The 20,494-nt window shown below is 40.6% G+C and overlaps 1 protein-coding gene across 1 annotated transcript; it reads right to left on the minus strand.

Moving 5' to 3' along the window:
- Positions 1–2,934: 2,934 nt before the first annotated feature.
- Positions 2,935–17,056, minus strand: LOC137290983 (protein draper-like). Its single transcript, XM_067822216.1, has 7 exons — positions 16,495–17,056; positions 13,098–13,355; positions 9,991–10,422; positions 9,024–9,380; positions 7,213–7,374; positions 5,041–5,184; positions 2,935–3,914 (listed from the first exon to the last, which is right to left on the minus strand). The coding sequence occupies exons 1-7, from the start codon at positions 16,883–16,885 to the stop codon at positions 3,385–3,387; spliced, it is 2,274 nt and encodes a 757-aa protein (XP_067678317.1). The 5' UTR covers positions 16,886–17,056; the 3' UTR covers positions 2,935–3,384.
- Positions 17,057–20,494: the final 3,438 nt, after the last annotated feature.

Below are 20,494 nucleotides of genomic sequence, written 5' to 3' on the forward strand. Positions count from 1 at the left end.
GACTTTTGAGTGTGTGTGTTGGGGGGGTGGGGGGGGGCGTGTACCTGGAATTTATATCACCGAGTTTCACACAACTTCCGTTCGAGGTTTGTGTCGTGTAGATATCTCAGTTTCATATTCGTGATGATTCAGGGCATTTATCAAGTTTCAAACTTCAAACTCTATTGTTCACATTTATCAGCACAATATTTCCCATGAGAGTCATTTTATGACTTTTGAGTGTGTGTGTTGGGGGGGTGGGGGGGGGGCGTGTACCTGGAATTTATATCACCGAGTTTCACACAACTTCCGTTCGAGGTTTGTGTCGTGTAGATATCTCAGTTTCATATTCGTGATGATTCAGGGCATTTATCAAGTTTCAAACTTCAAACTCTATTGTTCACATTTATCAGCACAATATTTCCCATGAGAGTCATTTTATGACTTTTGAGTGTGTGTGTTGGGGGGGTGGGGGGGGGCGTGTACCTGGAATTTATATCACCGAGTTTCACACAACTTCCGTTCGAGGTTTGTGTCGTGTAGATATCTCAGTTTCATATTCGTGATGATTCAGGGCATTTATCAAGTTTCAAACTTCAAACTCTATTGTTCACATTTATCAGCACAATATTTCCCATGAGAGTCATTTTATGACTTTTGAGTGTGTGTGTTGGGGGGGTGGGGGGGGGCGTGTACCTGGAATTTATATCACCGAGTTTCACACAACTTCCGTTCGAGGTTTGTGTCGTGTAGATATCTCAGTTTCATATTCGTGATGATTCAGGGCATTTATCAAGTTTCAAACTTCAAACTCTATTGTTCACATTTATCAGCACAATATTTCCCATGAGAGTCATTTTATGACTTTTGAGTGTGTGTGTTGGGGGGTGGGGGGGGTGGGGGGGGGAGGTGCACCTGGAATTCATATCACCGAGTTTCACACAACTTTCGTTCGAGGTTTGTGTCGTGTAGATATCTCAGTTTCATATTCGTGATGATTCAGGGCATTTATCAAGTTTCAAACTTCAAACTCTATTGTTCACATTTATCAGCACAATATTTCCCATGAGAGTCATTTTATGACTTTTGAGTGTGTGTGTTGGGGGGGTGGGGGGGGGCGTGTACCTGGAATTTATATCACCGAGTTTCACACAACTTCCGTTCGAGGTTTGTGTCGTGTAGATATCTCAGTTTCATATTCGTGATGATTCAGGGCATTTATCAAGTTTCAAACTTCAAACTCTATTGTTCACATTTATCAGCACAATATTTCCCATGAGAGTCATTTTATGACTTTTGAGTGTGTGTGTTGGGGTGGGGGGTGGGGGGGGAGGTGTACCTGGAATTTATATCACCGAGTTTCACACAACTTTCGTTCGAGGTTTGTGTCGTGTAGATATCTCAGTTTCATATTCGTGATGATTCAGGGCATTTATCAAGTTTCAAACTTCAAACTCTATTGTTCACATTTATCAGCACAATATTTCCCATGAGAGTCATTTTATGACTTTTGAGTGTGTGTGTTGGGGTGGGGGGTGGGGGGGGAGGTGTACCTGGAATTCATATCACCGAGTTTCACACAACTTTAGTTCGAGGCTTGTGTCGTGTAGATATCTCAGTTTCATATTCGTGATGATTCAGGGCATTTATCAAGTTTCAAACTTCAAACTCTATTGTTCACATTTATCAGCACAATATTTCCCATGAGAGTCATTTTATGACTTTTGAGTGTGTGTGTTGGGGTGGGGTGGGGGGGGGGTGGGGTGGGGGGGGTGGGGGGGGTGGGGTGGGGGTGGGTGTACCTGGAATTCATATCACCGAGTTTCACACAACTTTAGTTCGAGGTTTGTGTCGTGTAGATATCTCAGTTTCATATTCGTGATGATTCAGGGCATTTATCAAGTTTCAAACTTCAAACTCTATTGTTCACATTTATCAGCACAATATTTCCCATGAGAGTCATTTTATGACTTTTGAGTGGAGCTCATGTCCAGATTAGAAAATGCCTTTGTATGTAATTCTCTTTCATTTCACTTGTTTATTGAGGTGAACACTTGTTTTACCTTTGCATATATGTTTTCTAAGTGTTATCGGTAGCGCAGGATATGCTTTTCGCGAGCACCTAGTATAATCACTAACTGGTAGCGTTTTATAGCCACATGATGGTCGTAATTGTACGAATGACTCTGACTCGGAGATGTATCACGGTATGGAAGCGTGAGTAAGCGAGTGTGTGTTTACACCAAGCAATATTTCAACCATGTTGTGGGGGTCTGTAAAGAGTCGAATCTGGACCAGACAATCCTGTGACCAACAGTATGAGTATAGATCTACGCAAATGGAATACCATGACATGTGTCAGGCAAGTCAATGGAATACCATGACATGTGTCAGGCAAGTCAATGGAATACCATGACATGTGTCAGGCAAGTCAACGAGACTGACCATCCGATCGCGTTAGTCGTCCCTTACGACAAACATGGGTGACTTAAGATAATTTCGTTTCTAACCCGGATCTTCGCGCGTCCGGTATGAAAAAAAGTTTCTGAGCGTTTATTATATTGAACGAGTCTTTGAAGGGCATTTAAATGTGGAATGCATAGGAAAAGCAGGATTTATGGATGTCAACTTCTTCGTTGTGAATAACACGTTTCGGGGCGTATGCTTGTTCCTTCATTGACCTTGTGAAGGAGCAAACATACGCTCCGAAACGTCGTGTGGTATTCACAATAAAGACACCAACACATAAAACCACCGACGTTTTCCAACATAAACACCGCTAAAAGACGTCTGGCCGCACGATGAGAATATACTTTGGAAACAAACGTTACCATGATCTTGTTTTGAGGAAGATGTAATCCAAAAAGGGAAAACAAAACAACCCGATAAAATATGACTAGGTTGACTAGATTTATTAACCAGGGACTTTGGCTACATGGTTCTGTTTCACTGCTTCAGATTTAGAGGTACTTTCAGTGTTTGAATTGTTGTGATAGTGCCAATAAGTATATTGTTTGAGGTTTTATTGTGTGTTCATGCATTTATATACATTTGTGTATGTGTGTTTGTGTGTTTGCGTGTTTGTTTGCGTGTGTGTATGTTTTTGTGCTTGCGGGTGCACGCATATACGTCCATACGTAGTACACTATTATAGTCAAGCACGTGCTGTGTTGCTGGTTTACGTTATGTAGAGATAAACACGTTATCAGACATGAACTACACACATAGAGATTAAACGTCTTTCATAACATTAACAAGAACGATGAACTTCACGGTTTTGCCCCAAGGATCACATATCTCGAAAACAACACAAAAAGCTGTCACGATACTCGTATGCACAATAAATAAATAAATTACCGGTGTTATACCAGCAGGACGTCGATATTTACGTCACTGTTGTAATTATCACATGTCCAAAATGCCATTTCGGACTACATGAGAGTGCGTACAATCGCTCATATCAATGGTATCAAATATACTGGAATCCACACCATGAAACGAATTGCTCTCGCGACCAAAATCAGACCACGGACCAGACTGCGTTTCTGGAATCATATCTAACGGTTCAGAAGAGACGTCAGTACTTTGATCATTTGATGCCACACCGCTCTTTCTGGAACTTCTTGATCTCCTTTTGGGCATTGACAATTCAACCCTTTTCCAGAATTTGTCAACTTTTTTTTCATTTCTGTCCCTTGGCCATTCAATATACGTTATAGAATCCAATATGGTGCAAAGCGTTTCGTCCATATACACCCGGTCCTTCGTAATGTCCTGAAGTACTATTGGTATTATTCTCTGCTTCCTTTTCAGCATTTCGTGTTGCGCTCTCTGGTACTCGAACCTGCAGAACTCACTCTGGATGTAACTGGGCGTCAGTATCATGATCGTCCGGCGGCTGTTCTCTACTGCTTCGATAATGTTATTAGCGATGGCTGAAGAAGAAATGTTGAACTGTATTAGTGAAATAATACACATGCATGATTATTTGATAAAGAAGTACACTTCTTTTTATTGTTGATGACGTTATTTGTGAAAAGGTTGGAGGTCGTGAAACGATATTTTAATAATGTTCCCTATTTATTAGTATTTAAAAAATACACTACAATGTTTGGATTTTTTGTTAGTTGTGGTGGCGGTCTGTAAATAAATGTCAGGGCCAGAACATCCAGTGATCAACAGCATCAGCATAGACCTACGCAATAGGAATACGATGATATACAATGGTGTTATCAGAGAATTAGTAGGAATGGAACAGTTGCATTACTCCTGAATGTTCGGCAATGGCCTCGTAAGGTGTTATAACCTACTTATATATATATGTCTCACATAGCTTTATCCATAACTCTAGAACATTCTTCATCAGCTAATCAACACGAAACAATATTAATGTGTGATGATATGTGAGAAAGTGAATTACGTATGACCTATAGAACACAGTGTGAAGGTGGCAAATGACAGAATATGATGATAACAGTTTATAAAGTAGTATTTCGGTATTCAAACCGATCACCAGATCCTGGTGCGGATAGCTGGCGTAACTCTGCGCGGATTGACATTCGGAAACCTAAACCACAGTTTCGTAAAGCCCCTTTAAACGCATTAATTAACATATTAGAGGTATTGCTATGTCATTAGAGAGATGGTGTATTGGTCAAGTGATTCTAATGAAGTCAGTATGACAAATATTAATGTTACACTTTATTTGGTCTATATATCACCATTCATTGTGGAAATAAGGAGAACAGAGTTGTATATGAATGTGAAAAGTTAGCTTGTGACCTTTGTTCACCGGACTAGCAATAGGACAAAACAGGATGCGGATGTACATATTCAGGATATACCGACATGTGTTTTCATAGCTTCGTCAGATCGTCATTTTTTGTATGTGACGATCGTTATCCTAAAAACATTGCACTAAATTCTATAGACCAAGAAAATTATTTATCGCATATTTAATATATCGCATATGCACGTAAAACATCAAGACCAATGACACTGACTGTTTAGGTTAGACAGACTCAAACATGCATGCATCATCATTCACATAATTGTACTTACTCTCTCCCGGCATAAAGTCTCTAAAGTGTAGACAAAGTTTAAAATTGAGATTCTTCTCCAGTTTAGGATACAGTGTGTGGACCACAAAATCCTCATCCAGCTTTGTTGATTTGTAGGACACAAATGCATCAAAGAGTTTATCATCTGTAATTGAAAATTGACTATTTTGATTGAAGTGGGATGAAATCGTAATTAATTCAAACACAACTTTGAAACGTTTTAGCTAATGATGAATTTCATAGATACTTTTCAGTCGCTACACAAGAAGTTCATTTTCTCTATAAGTATTTGTTAATCATGTAAGATACTATGACAAGTCATCCGACTCCGTATGGCAAAATAATTCACGAAATGTATGACAGACGTACAAGAAAAAAATCTGCATTTAGTCAGCTTTAGGATACTTTAGGATATCTCCCATGTACATGTTGAATATTGTTTCTATAATCCACAACAGCGAACTAAACGCCAGATTCACCAACATTTGTCAACTGTGCTATGAAAGGATGCTGCTGTGACATTTCAGCTGTACTTCACTTTGATATTCCGTCATTTTACTGCAAGTACTCGTTCACATCCTTTAAGTAACAGACTCTTACCTCTAAAACACATTAATGGAATAACATTTTGTGGCTATATCTTGAAACCATTTTCCTAACAATGGTTTATTATTAAATCAATTTGAGGAATTGTTAACTTTGCCTCTGTCAACTAAGCTTTGCATGTGTAGGTAGTGTAGTCGTTGTAACGTTGCATAAAGTGTAGTTCCAGTTGTGTTTTCCTTTCTTGTGAAGTAGCATGAATATGAATACACTAAAGACATGCACGTTCATCCTGTTAGAACAATGAATTTGGCCTTTATATTTATGACACGGATCACATTGTGTCTTTAAATGCAGATTTCAGTAACAATAATAATTAATGATTATTGTAACAAAATGATGACTTAGCATGAATTATCCGGCTTCAAGTCTCTTTCGAGTTTATCACTTGAAGTACACCGCCATAATGTATTTACTACCTCATTTGCGTCAAACTAGACACATTAAACGACCCATCATAACACAAGATTAACTTTGAACATAAAATCTCGTTTATGATGACGGGCCCTTGAACTTCCAAGGCATGTGTCTTTGCACAATAAGAATGTGGGTGCGAAATTAACGACTGCACGTATCATAGTTTATTGTCGTCCGTCGAATGAAGCCACACATCCCCAAACCAGTGACACATTCTATGTTACGTTAATGGTCAGCCTTATCCGCAGTCTGAATATACCTGTCACAAGACTGCACACTCAGGGCTACCGGCAAGCATATCTTGCATATGCATTGCAAATGAGGAAACTCGGCCTATTGGTGGAAGGACCCGGACGTCATGTAAGTGCCGTCACGAGACACTGGCCTATTGAGTTGTTTCAGGAAACGAATTGCTAGAAGGCCCTTCCTCTTTCCCTCTTTAATATGGCTAGCTCATGGTTGACAAAAATCGGATCACTTGAAAAACTTATATATTTATACATACTTTATTGTTCAATTATAATCCACCATATTCAATAACCACTGATAGTGTAACTGACTTCAATTTGCATTACATGATAATTGATCTTGCCTCACAGATAAATGTCGTGTTCTGGTTGGCTTTGACCTCTTCTGCTATTTTTAATCTACCCCTTTTAAAAGCGAATCTCATTTTCTGTGTTGATTAAATGGGAATACAGAACTCATATGTTACTTCGTGGTAATAATTCTTTATCGCGAATAACGTCGAGTCAGGCCTATTGTTCAGAAATTACCGATGTTTTATGAAACAAATGGATGGCAGGGAGATTACTCTAAATGTAATGTTTTCTCTTGTTGCCTGCAAAATCCACCAATGGCTACAAAAAGTTGTGTGTCCGCGCTTCAAAGAATTCAAAATACACATTGAGGTGTTCGGTAAGGTAAATACGATCTTCGACGACTCCGGTTACATAAACAAACATCGAGAGTACATCAACCCATGTTCCCCTCGTGACCAGCGAACAACTTATAACATTTAACGGTATTGCATTTATCATAAAGTTAGGACATGGAAAGTTGACAATTGTTTTCCTAAAGGAAAAAATATCCGCTACGTAGACGCTTGTGGGAATTGGATAACGTTAGTTGAGTACTGAACATAAGAACTCACCATCATCTTCAAAGGGCTGGAACATGTAAACCAACTTCATGATGAAGATGTACCTCCTCTTCCACAGGATGTAGGGCAAGATGACCAGAAGGATCAGCAGGATGACCAGGAGAGCCACACAGCTGCCCACAACCCACCAGTGCCAGGTGGGCCCCTGCACCTCTATAACATGAACATAGCGCGTGGAGTTATAATGATTTGATACCTTACTACGTTTAGCAAGACGTGAGCTTGTATGTAAATTCGATAAACGGTCGCATTGGATGGTGCAGCCATCAAAACATATCCCAAAGCAATTTCCTTATTTACGCATGAAACACACATAATGTGACTCGACGTCTGTGGTCATCAGGGCTGTTGTCGTGGTCGTGGTCGTGGTCGTGGTCGTGGTCGTGGTCGTGATCGTGATCGTGGTCGTGGACGTGCGTATAAGTGACAATTTGTAAAGTTGCACTACTGCTGTGTTAATGAATAGATTAAAATCAAACGAATGGAACATCTCTGAGCCTAACTCCGACGGCACTGGGTTGTGTTACCACACATCAATAATACCATCAAAATTTACTGGTAAATACAGACCCGGACTATACGTCTTATAATGAAGGGCGCGTATAAATAGCACCAGGTGACAAATGGTGTCACAGCCCCTGTTTCTGTGATCATCATTTCGCTACATCATTTGTCGTATGAATCTAGGGCATGCAGACACAACCACGGTGTAGGTGAGGGTTCCAAAGCCTTGTAGTCTATATTTGTGTACAACGTGTTCTTAAATCACATGACTGGTTTAATGTGTCTCAACATCTCGTCAGCTTGATGCCTCAGATAAAACACCCAGTGAGGTAGGCCCTAGATGTTTACCACGCATAGTCTGAACAGACTCCACAAAAAAACCAGAGCGAATTCTGGGATTGAACCCATGGTTTCTCGGAATGCAACCGACGTAACTCTGCACTAGGAAATGCAGTTCCATTAATGACTTGGTCACGTCATTTACATATTAGACGTAATTGAGTACCCAGTGGAAACAAAAATACAACATGGAACATCGTGTTCTGAGAAACGAGGAATATGCCCCATGTCGACTACAATCGCCGGCGAAAAGCTGACGTATCCGCATGTTTACAGATAGAATAGATCCTTTTCTGACCAACACACTAAACTACACTGTTGCTTAGAATCCAAGCAGCTAGCGATATGTATTTTTCATGCAAGAAACCATAAATGAAAACAGACATAAATCTTGTATCTTTTATTGAAATGTCAAAATATTGTTTCACTGAGATTCCAAATTTCATAAAACAGTTTATCCTTTTGATTTAAAGCATTCTAAATGACCAAACAGATACAACATCAAACATAACACATGATCAAAGATAAAACGGTCTATTAATCCCCTGAAACTGAGTGTTCAACAAAGCAGTTCTCAGTGCTATCACTGTCGTTGACCCCTAAGGCTATACACACTGAGCGAGTGAGTGCGGTGAGGAGAAAGAAATAGAGCGTGCGTGCATGCATACTTGCGTGATTTGAGCGTTACTGCAGCTATATCACGTCATATCGGTGATTTGGACGGAAAACCTGAAGTTATGTTGACGTGCACAATAATGGTACTCATGAACACAGTAACATTATCACAGTGATTCTGGATTCGAGCCTTGGACCACAGCTTTCTCTACACACATGCATGTAACGATTTTCTTTAAAAGAAATCTATATTCGTGAATTTTAAAAATCACGAATTCTGTTAGATTTAGACTTATGAAAAACTCTAAACAGATCTTGTAGAGAGGCCCAAAGCACCAGATTACCTGGTTTGGGTTCTGGCCGTAGAATGGCACAAGTCGGACCCATGTATTCTGAGGCACAGCTGCAGTAGAAGGTGCCATTCTTGAAGACATCACAACGCCCGTGTGGCTCACAGTCGAGTGGACACGGCTCTTGACAGAATACCCCGAACCAGCCACTCTCACAGACGCACTTTAGAACAGACCCTGCGATCGTAGTCCTATTTTGGGCACCCTTGTAGCAAATACCATGTTTGCAAACAAAGGCAGATGATCCTAAGATGCACTGACGGGCCGACAGAGGAGGAAGACTCGCTGTTGATGTTGAGGTGGTCACAACAGAAGATGCAGCTGAAGGTTCATTCTGGGTTTGTGTTGCTCCTGAAGCAGAAAAGATAGATGACGAATTATTGACATATTATTATTTATATATTTTTGTTGTTGGTTTGAGTCCCATCTAATCTCCAGCACTCAATGCCAGCCACTGCGACTTCCAGCTTCGAGTAATCCAAAATATAACATATGTTAAACTATAAGACATATACCTGTGTTTGGTGATGTCTAAAATGAAACAACCGGACAAGTTTCTTCGATTGTGTTGCTTATAATGTTTATTATGTTTTGGACATTAATTTTGTCAGCTGGTGTTTGTACACAGCAATATTCCAGCTATGTGGAGGCAGTCTGTAATAATCGAGTCTGGACAATCCAGTTATCAACAAAATGAAACTCGATCGTCAACCAACCAGCGTCAACCAAGTCAGCGTGCCTAACCACCCGATGGTCGCCTCTTACGATAAGCAGGAGTTACGGAAACCAACTCTAACTCGAATCTTCACGTGTCTAGTTTTGCCATCTCTCGTCTGCTGTTGTCAGATTCGTAAGCTTCGGCTCTCCACAAAAGAGATCCGTCCCCTACGCAAATACAGTTTACCTATGATTTTTTACATTAGGTGAAATAAAAATAATATTCCTAAAAAATCAGGGATACCTGAAGATGACGTTAGTTGAGTTGCAACACTGATGACATCCTTACATCGGTCTCCAGTGTACCCAAAACTGCATTCACATGTCTGACCTGCCGAGGTGGCTCTACATTGTCCGTGTGTTCCGCAGTTCAGGCTGCAAGGTGTCTGGCAGAATATGCCTACCCATCCTGCATCACAGAAACACTTGAGCTGCCCGGGTCTGCAGTAGCCATGCTGGCAGGTGAACCCAATCAGACACCGACGCATAGATAGAGGACGAAGAGTGGATGCTGGCCCGGTGGTCGGAAGCGGGGATGTTGCAGAAGACGAAGACGCCGCAGAGGCTAATGAGGCTGATTTGGAGGTTGATACTGAGAGGGAGCTTTTGCCTTCGGTAAAAATGGTAGTCGGGTTTGAGGACTGTGGTGACGGTGGATTGTTGTCATTTCTCATACCTGAAGATGTGAATATGTAATGTATGTGTGAAAGAGCTTAGTTTCATGCCGCACTCAAACATATTCCAGCTATATGGCTTTTTCTGTAAATAATCGAGTCTGAACCTGACAATCAATAGATCAACAGCATGAGCATCGATCTGCGCAATTGGGATACGGTAACATGTCAACCAAGTCAGCGAGCATGACCACCTGATCACGTTAGTGGCCTCTACCGACTAGCATGGGTTACTAAGGCCAATAATCTAACTCAGAGCTTCAGGGGTCAACACTTTTATGACAGCAATCAATTTATGACGAAATCATATGTTTATAAAGACTTACTACTGCAGGTATGAATCAAATTACCTTTTAACATCAGTTATTTTAATTATTAGAAAATAACACTTACCACGTCTTTGAATGTCATTTAGAAGTGAAAATACATAAGAATGAAGATTTTTATGGATATCAACTTCTTTATGAGAGAACACAACGTTTCGGAGTTAATGCTTGATGAAGGAGTAAGCATTAACTCCGAAACGTTGTGTTCGCTCATAAAGAAGTTGATATCCATAAAAATCTTCATTCTTATAAACACTTACCACAACTGAAGAAAGTAGGGAGTAGTCAATTCAGCGAGATTGTGACTAGCAAAATATACATGAAGAAAAAAGCATTGCAACACCCGATTTTCAACGTAGTAGTCATGTGTAAACTCGAAGTGTGGTTATTTCGAGCGTGAAAGACCAGACACAACATTTGCAGTGAACCTTATCATCTTCAATGAATCTGAATAACAAGTGAAATTTTTCAAATTGAGACATTTAATGCGTTTTATCTCTATAACAAAACACAGCATTTTTTCACAAATATTGCCACACAATTAACTATGGCTGTAGCGGAAATGCTCGCTGGGATTTCAAACTGCAAATTGTCTCTAACCCAAGGGTAATCATCACAGTTCCTGCAGTCATTATCTTGTGCATGCCCCAGCGACAGCAATCACGGCATTCATCCTTCTCCTCATACCTGGATCAGACGTTGGATATGACTTTGCAGTAAACGTCGCCATTCCTCGTGCAGTGCCTGTTCCAACTGTGCCAGATTTTGAACCGGAGGTACCCGTTCACGTACTCTACGGTCAAGAATGTCCCACACATGATCGATGGGGTTCATATCCGGGCTACGAGCGGGCCAAGGAAGGGTAGGGATGGCACTTCGTCTCAAAAAGTCAATGATAGCTCCAGCTGTGTGTGACCGGGCATTATCACCCATGTAAACTGATCTTGTCTGAAGCGGGTGATTGTCAAAGTGTGGAACAACAACCCTGTCCGAGATTTCCTGTTGATACCGATGCCCGGTAAGGTTTCCCGCTACTGTCTGTAGTTTCAGTTTACAGTAATGAGACACGCACCCCGACACCATTATGAATTCACCCCCAAATGACACAGTTTCCTGGATGTTCCTATGAGCATATGCTGTCCCTGGCTGTCTCCAAACCCTTGACCGACCATCGGTGAGGTGCAAAAGGAACCGGCTCTCGTCAGACCAATGGATCCGTCTCCGTGACGAGTTGCCATATGTACAGGTGTCAACAAAGTCTCTTGGTGGGTCGTCGTGCCCAGTATCCAGCTGCTCTGAGACGATTGCGAACAGTCTTGGTGGATATGGGTCGATCTGGTGACCAATCGTGTCGCAGTAACGTACTGTTTTTAAATGGGGGTCGCCGTACGTGCCTTAAAAGGGCTGCATCTTCTCCTCTGGATGTGCAACGGGGTCGCCCTGTACGTTTCAGGTCTTTGACGTCATTCGTTTGTTCATACGTCTTCAAGATGCGGCTTACAGTGCTAAAATAGTGTCCAATTCATTGTGCAATTTTAAGGTATGACAGGCCTGCATCCCTCATTCCAGTAATCTGCTTCGGATACGTTTGTGGTCCAATTAAATGCACAAACGTATCGATAGCTCAGTATACACATATAATGTTTGTTTGCAATATGGTTTGACACTCAAATCAACTTTTATTCTGCTTATATCGTGCGTCTGAAGATACTGAAATGAGCGGGTACCTTGCTTCATGTTCATCTCATACTCGCACGATAAGCATTGAAACAGTGTTATTTGTGTATGATGCTCCATCTATGCCATGTTTACTATTTTATTTAACAAATTGTATGGCTGTATTTGAAGTACTTTTAAGTAGCTACATATTTTCGGTGTTGCAATACTTTTTTTCTTTATGTATACATTGAGTGTGATACATGTTAAATGACAGGTGACGGACAACTGTTGTGTGTTAACGTTCCCTCCGGCGTACACAAAGTGCAAACAGAAAGTGTTTTTATTTGACCTTAAACTCGGTAAAGATTCTTGTAACATTGAAAATCTGTCTATCCATGACATTTGTATATTCAATCAATAATTTTTATATACTCTGTTTGCCACCTTAGTGTAAACAGAGTTCAGTTTATAGTGATCTTCTACTTTGTGATTTATTTATCAAACACAAAGATAATGACTTTATATAGCGCCTACTTCCAAAAAGTATTTGTTCAACGGCGCTGAAGCAGAGAGATGGAAAAGCCTATGAGAGGGATATTGTGAATAGGTGAGATTTAGGAATTTTCTGAAAGAGTTTTTACAATTGATTTCTCTGATTGTGACATTAAGGCTGTTCCACAGTGATTACCAACCTGAGTCAGGGGTTGTGGTCAACCTCTCGCCACATCGGTGCCCCGTGTATCCCCACTCACAGATACACACTAACTGGCCCCCTATTGCACGACAGGTGCCCTTCTCCCCACAATCCAGTGAACACGGGGTTCCACAGAAAGGCCCCGACCATCCCTTGTCACAAACACACTTCAGCTGACCAGCCGGACAATGTCCATTCTTGCAGGGGAATCCCGGGATACAGCTGCTGCCCTCTGTAGTAGTAGGAGGGGTGGCATCTACATAACATAAACGTATAATAACATAACGTAAATGTAGGGCCTCTACAAGAAATGCTGGTTGTCGGTGTCAAATATTTGAAGTATTCATGAAAGGAAGATTTTAATACAACAAATAAACAAAGAGAAAAATGGAAATATGTTCCAAGAAGTAAGTTTTATAGTGTAGAACACCCAGAAACACGTACGTATGTGTCGATGTATGCTGTAAATTTATGATTTTACAAGTGGTCAGTGAGCAGTTAGAACACGTCACAATTTAATTCTGGACTCACAATAGTCCAGAAACTCTCAGCACTGTGGCCACTCTCGCACAAGGGATTTCGCAAAATTAAACAGGCAGCTGTTATGTATGTGTGCTAAGGATGAAAAAATGAAAAAATTTTTTTTCGAAAACTCAAAATTTAAACTCGGTCGCCCATGGGCACGCCCATGGGCGAACAGTGGCCAATGGGTAGGCCCATGGGCAGGCCCATGGGCGAAAGTGTTTCATTTCATCTAGAATGAATGTTTTGGAGGTTGTAAATGAATGAAAAAATGTTAATAAGTATCATGACACAAATTTCAGCTTGTTGTGACTTGACTCTGCTAACTGACAACTGACTAACTGCTAACTGATTTTGAAAAATCTCGCCCATGGGTGAAAAACATATTAGCCCATGGACGAGAATAATTAATTTCATTGAAACTACATGTTTTTTTCCCAGGCTGTGCAGTCTTTCAATAAATGAACGTGTATTTATTATTGTCTTGACACGAAATTAAGCTTATTTTGACTTAATTCGGCTAATTAAGAGTGATTTTTCAAAAAGACTCGCCCATGGGCGAAAACCATTTGGCCCATGGGTGAGAATATTTACTTTTACTCAAAATACACCTTTTCCCATGTTTTGGAGGTTGTGAATGGATGAAAGTATGTTCATAAGTATCATGTCACAAAATTCAACTAATTTTGAATTAATTCCGTTAATTTAGAGCTATTTAAGAAAATCTCAACCATGGGCGAAAAACATTTTAGCCCATGGGCGAGAATATTTCCTTTTACCCCAAACACATCTTTTCCAGTATTTGGAGGATGTAAATGAATCATAGTCTTTAACCTAGTCACTATATTCACATTTAAGACATACCAAACTACCGTTGAAAAGCAAGATTATAAAAAAGCAAATATAGTTTCATTCCACGTGGTCGGTAGACTGAAGAGAAAAGCCTAACCAAATTGATATTTTCATGAAATAAAATATCGATGTCAAAAGTAGTATGTAATAGATGCAATTTCCGCAACTGAAGACTCATTTACAAGTAAACATATTTCTTAAGATCCACCCAGCAATAAACAGAAAACATATTAGAAATAATTTTACATTTAACCCACATTTGGACCTCATCTGGAAATTAACGAGGATACAGAACACTCCAAATACAATTATTCTTAGTGGCGAAAAGTTTGAGTCTACTGTCAAATAACAAAATAGTAGACACATAAAGGTCACATGCTGTCCCAGAGAACAGCCGATATAATTACAGTCTTACACTTGACCGTTCCCGCTGACGTTAGCTAAAATATGCCACCAATCAGCCAATCTCTTTATTGTTACGAGGTTAAAATTGCATTGCTTAACGTGTGACCTTGCAGGGAAGGCTGTATCATACATAAATTTCCAGACACCTGGTGAAATAGCAACAATAGCAAACAGCAATACCTCCACAAATTGATATAAATTTACATTTTTATGGAAATGTATGTTTGACCGTACTGCTTCCTTATTATGAACAAACTTTATATAACGGGAGATGAATAAATCAACGTTGTTGACTGGTTGGTTTGATGTTTTAACGGTAAGCAGTATTGTAACTGTTCGGCGGTGGTCTGTAGATATTCGAATCTTGACCAGACGGTCTATGGATCAATAGTATGACTATCGATGTACGTAAATGGGATGCAGTGATATGTGTCAACCAAGTCAACGAGCCAGACCATCCGATCACGTAAGTCGTTTTTACGGCAAACGTGGTTTGCTTAAGACTAAAGCATCGAATGACTGAATGAGTGAACGGATAAATGACGTCCATTCTCCATTCGCTGAAAAGACACCGCAGTCACGGATCTTCAGATAAGTGTTTTTATGACGATCACGATGAACGGATGAGCATATCCTGGCTGCAGACTATTTCTGTACAGCTTTCGGCATGAAATAGACAATTCTGCGCTGTTCAGAGTTGTTTTTCGGAAGTATTGTTATGATAAATGTTCCGTAATGATGATAAATATGCAGGATGAGCGAGTATTAAAGATGCTGACGTCATAAATGAAGGTGTGTATTTCCCCGCCATTCAGTATATATACTCACAACACACTTGTCAACGTCCGAGCAAAAAACATTAATGCACAACGAAAATACTTTCTCCGTATTGACGGTTATAAAATTTGTATATTTATCTTACAGTTTTGTGTGTGTTATTTATCCATTTTGGAAAGTAACAAATGAAGCAAAATGACTTTCTTTTAAAGCGAATTCAGGGGACAGGTGAATTTACTAAATAATAACTAAACAACCATTAACAACTAATAACTAAATCGCAGAGGTTGGCCTATAAGTCGCCTCTTACGATGAACGTGGTTTGCTGAAGATCCTTTCTAACACTGCTCCAACCAACACCACGATGGTTAAAGTTGATTGGTAAAGTTTCTTGTATGTATAGCATACTAGTGAGTGAGTATGATTTTATGCCGCTTTTAGCAATAGTCCAGCAATATCGCGGCTGTGAAACCACAAATGTCTACCCAACAGCCCGTCAATCATACTACGGTCATGTGTAAAGAGCAAAATGTACTTTCATTATGTTTCTTGCCCACGAAGTAGTGTTCGATGTAGCTCAAAGACTGACGTTCTCTGTTAAGCCGCATCTTACGACGACATATACTCAATGTATTCAAACTCCGGAAGGTGGTAGCCAACCTGTTAGCTCGTCTCGCCGAAGACCCGGGCCCCATTCCCCGTATAGGTGCAAGGCCTTTTCTGGTGTTACCAGGCGTGATACTGCTGTCAAATTGCAAAAGCGGCTTATAACTAAACTCAAACCCCGAAAATCCCGAAAGACTGGGAAACCCAGAAGAAGAGATAATAAAATAAATTACCTGGACGTTTCGTAGTGTTTAAATCTCGCCTCTTCTCACATCGTGAACCAGTGTAGCCAAAGTTGCAAAAACAAAATGTTGTACCGTTGACAAAGACGTCACAAACACCATGCGATCCACAATCTAACTCACAGGAAGTCTGACAAAATATTCCAGACCACCCAGGGTCGCAGTCACAGCTGCTGCGAGTCACCGAGCAAATACCATGTATACATACGAAACCGGGAAAACATTTTCTCTGAGACGCAGGCCTTAATGTCGTAGTCGCAGACGTTGCTGTCAAAGCTGTCGAATCATCACCATCCCCGTTGGTTGTATGGTTGTTTGCTGACGCCAGAACCAACACATGTAGACACACCAGCACATGAACAGGTTTAAAGTCTGCTGACATTCTGTTAACTTTCTAAGCTTCTTGCATACGGTTGGGAAATCTGTATTGTACTAGCATCAGCCATGTTGGACGATCCACGTTTCAATTCCGTCCGGGAAACTATTAAATCGTTCCCAGCGGTAGAAGGTCTCAGCATGAACCCCTGACACCAAACAACCCTTTGACGTCTATATTCTGTCACTAGTCTTAAACATCCGCAAGTTTCACAACAGAGACCGCATGCACATTTGCATGAGTGTGACAGTTAGAAAAATAACTTGTTTATTTTCTCCCGTGTTCACTGCGTCAAATATTTCGTACGAAATATAGCTCCTCGCCCCAGTGCTATATATACAGTTATTGCTTAGAAACGCCAGAGGCACATTGTGCGGGGATAGCGGTTGCTTTGTAAATGAATTCAAATGAAAACTTTATGTGAGATCATCAGGGATACTGTCAGTAAACGCATCCCCCATAGTGAGATGTCGAACCGACCTAATTTCCACGTCACGAGAAGGCCTCGTAAACGACACCCTTTGACGTTAGTGGTGATGCCTATCGTTTTCATGTGCATGAAACTGCACTTAAAGATAAAAGAGCTGGTAACCACACGTTGGATACCACGGTGTCATGTTACAATGATTGACTATGATGAATATTTAATTGGAAATGAAACGTCAGTGTTGGAGAGAGCAAGAGATAGAACAGTCCTCCCCGTAGCTGTGAGTGTGTAGGATCATTTTATGCATAGCCAACTTCAACATTACGTATTATCAGTGTCGATGTAGGATGTGGAGTTTTGTAGCGTGCGATGAAAATCGATTAGATCTATAACAACAATAAGTGTATTTATAATGCGCTAAAACTATTCTCTAGGTGAATAGTCATAGCGCTAAAGGCAATCTGATTATCAGATATCGGATAGCCCAAGCTGTCCACGCTACACTTGATGATTAATAGTTACATGACTTATCCCACCTGGTACCCATTTCCTGCTGAGTTACTGAAGTTAATCTTGAATAAACACACTTACCTAAGGTGAAACCACATTTATCCACGTGCTTCATTGTTGGGCAGAATTGAAGTCCTGCAGCTGGAAACCAAGGAGGTTCATCCATCTAAGATATGGGTTCAGAACGTTGTATTCATATATCGGGTGTCCAACAAATTTTCATACATGCTGTTTTGAATTTGACAATACTCGCATGATCTGCAAGTAATCTCTTAGACATTTTATGTATTTGTTGATGATCCGCTAGGGTTACTCTGGAAATATTAGAAATAAATTCAATTTCTCTACCGCTGAGAAAATACATGTCAAAACCCGGTTCACTTTTCTTGGGACACCCGATATAACACATCAGTCATGTTAGTTAACGGCATAACACACATTCTAAAATATACCATACCCATGAAAACCGGTATACAGCTTACAGAACGCATTTACTTAGGTTGTCCCACAACATTATATACTAAGTCATAACAAATAGTATGTGATACGTAACAAACAGCACATGCCTTTAACACCACGCATGGTACCGTAACAGATCGCATGTGATACGTAACAAACAGCACATGCCTTTAACACCACGCATGGTACCGTAACAGATCGCATGTGATACGTAACAAACAGCACATGCCTTTAACACCACGCATGGTACCGTAGCAGATCGCATGTGATACGTAACAAACAGCACATGCCTTTAACACCACGCATGGTACCGTAACAGATCGCATGTGATACGTAACAAACAGCACATGCCTTTAACACCACGCATGGTACCGTAACAGATCGCATGTGATACGTAACAAACAGCACATGCCTTTAACACCACGCATGGTACCGTAGCAGATCGTACAGTAATATACACTCTTTAAAAAATGAAACGCACAAGCCACATTTCAAGAATTCATTGCGTTAGTGCATGGGCTATTATTTCATGTAATTTCAATGGTTAGTGAGCAGACAAAGAGTTCGCAAGAACTACAGCAGCCTTTATTGTTGTGTTGATGTTTATTTGAGTCCACAAGATGTCAGTATCCAGGGCAGTAAGCCAGTACATTATATGGTCACCATTGGCAACAGTTACTGCTCAAAAACGTCTCGACACAGACTGAATAAGTCGACAAGGTCGCTCTTGCGGAATTCTTCCCTACTATTCTTCCACAATGCGATGGCCAGTTCTGGACGTGGCTGGGGCAATCGAGTTCACCCAAAAGTGTCCTGTCGGGTTAAGATCTGGTGACCGTGAAGGCCATGGTACATGTAAGACGCTGACGTTAGAACTGGTAAGGTTACGGACCGTGACACGTGTTGTATGTAAAGTAGTGTTGTCTACCTGGAGAAATATCTCTGTCAATCCATAATCGGAAGCATATGACGTGTATGGACGTGACGTTGATGTACCGATTTGCTGTCAGATTCCCCAGAACCACCATAAAATCAGATATGTTTGTGCTGGATATCTCGCCATGACACTTTCTTCACCGAATCCGTCGACCTTTCAAATGCAAACTGGGGCAAACGGTCATCACTGCGACCGTAAACACGCTTTCTTCAATGCATATCGGCTATGAAGCAGGAATCGTGAATCATCACTGAATAAGATTCGCCTCCAGTTTCTAAGGTTCCAGTTCTTGACTCTACGACACCACAACAAGCGACTGCGCCGATGGAAATCTCTCAATACAGGGGAGACAACTGGACATCTTGGGCGAATCCCCACTTCACAGGTGGCTTTTGCTTTGCATGATTTCTTGGTGACATTTTGTCGAATATTTTTGTCAAACGCTTTTAAAACAAGGGAAAACGTTAAAATTGTCTCCTTTGGGCGCTTAAGCTGTTTACAATCACAAAAAGATGACTTTTTGGAACGATAGAGTATATTTGTACTGTTTTTGCCACAGCTACATGAATCCAACCTTCACAAATTCACCTATGCGTTTAAGCTTTTGAGAGTGTAGCGTATAGTACATAACTTTAGCACGTTGTATGTAGCCTAAATCATAGGAGACAATCGTATACTAAGAAATCTGACGTTACCAGATGAAACACAGTATGTCGCCGTTTTTATTGTAAAACACGGTACTTTAGGGTCAGTCTCGTAACTGGAAGACACAATAGTGACAGCTGCGTGCACTACATGACAGTTTCGGTTGACGTCCTTAGCCACGGAGTTTGTTGTAGCTTATATCAGACCGTCAGACTGCGCGATGTAAACATTGACGGTAAGGGATGCACTGCATTACTGCAGGTACATAAAGGTTTTTCTGCTGGATATAGTACTTACGGTAAAAGGGCCATTGATATGTTTATACCTCCAGACACTGTAGAGTATGTTATGACATTATCGATACGATAAATCTGTCTGATAAATATGCAATTTTCGTAGTTTCGCTACGACTACTTTCATCAAAGTCCATCGTCCGATGTTTGCATGCTGTGAAAAATGTTGCCAAACATTGCCTGTAAATTCTGAGTGATGTTGTCATGTACTGGTGAGTCTGTAAACATATTTTGTTCAAATGACGTGACATGTTGTCTGATTCACAGGGCGGTTCACTGAAGCTACACATTAGAACCATTACATACTAGATATGGATTGATTAGTTAGTTGATTAGTTGATTAG

This window comes from Haliotis asinina, chromosome 7, assembly GCF_037392515.1.
Source record: "Haliotis asinina isolate JCU_RB_2024 chromosome 7, JCU_Hal_asi_v2, whole genome shotgun sequence".
Taxonomy (NCBI): Eukaryota; Metazoa; Mollusca; class Gastropoda; order Lepetellida; family Haliotidae; genus Haliotis; species Haliotis asinina.

Bases quoted from the DNA above. Each gene is read 5' to 3' on its own strand.
- LOC137290983 (XM_067822216.1), bottom strand. From the start codon at position 16,885: ATGTCAGCAGACTTTAAACCTGTTCATGTGCTGGTGTGTCTACATGTG. The intron at 10,423-13,097 runs GTTGGTAATCAC...TCACATCTTCAG, and splicing joins GACCACAACCCCTGACTCAG to GTATGAGAAATGACAACAAT. The intron at 9,381-9,990 runs GTATCCCTGATT...TTTCTGCTTCAG, and splicing joins TCAACTAACGTCATCTTCAG to GAGCAACACAAACCCAGAAT.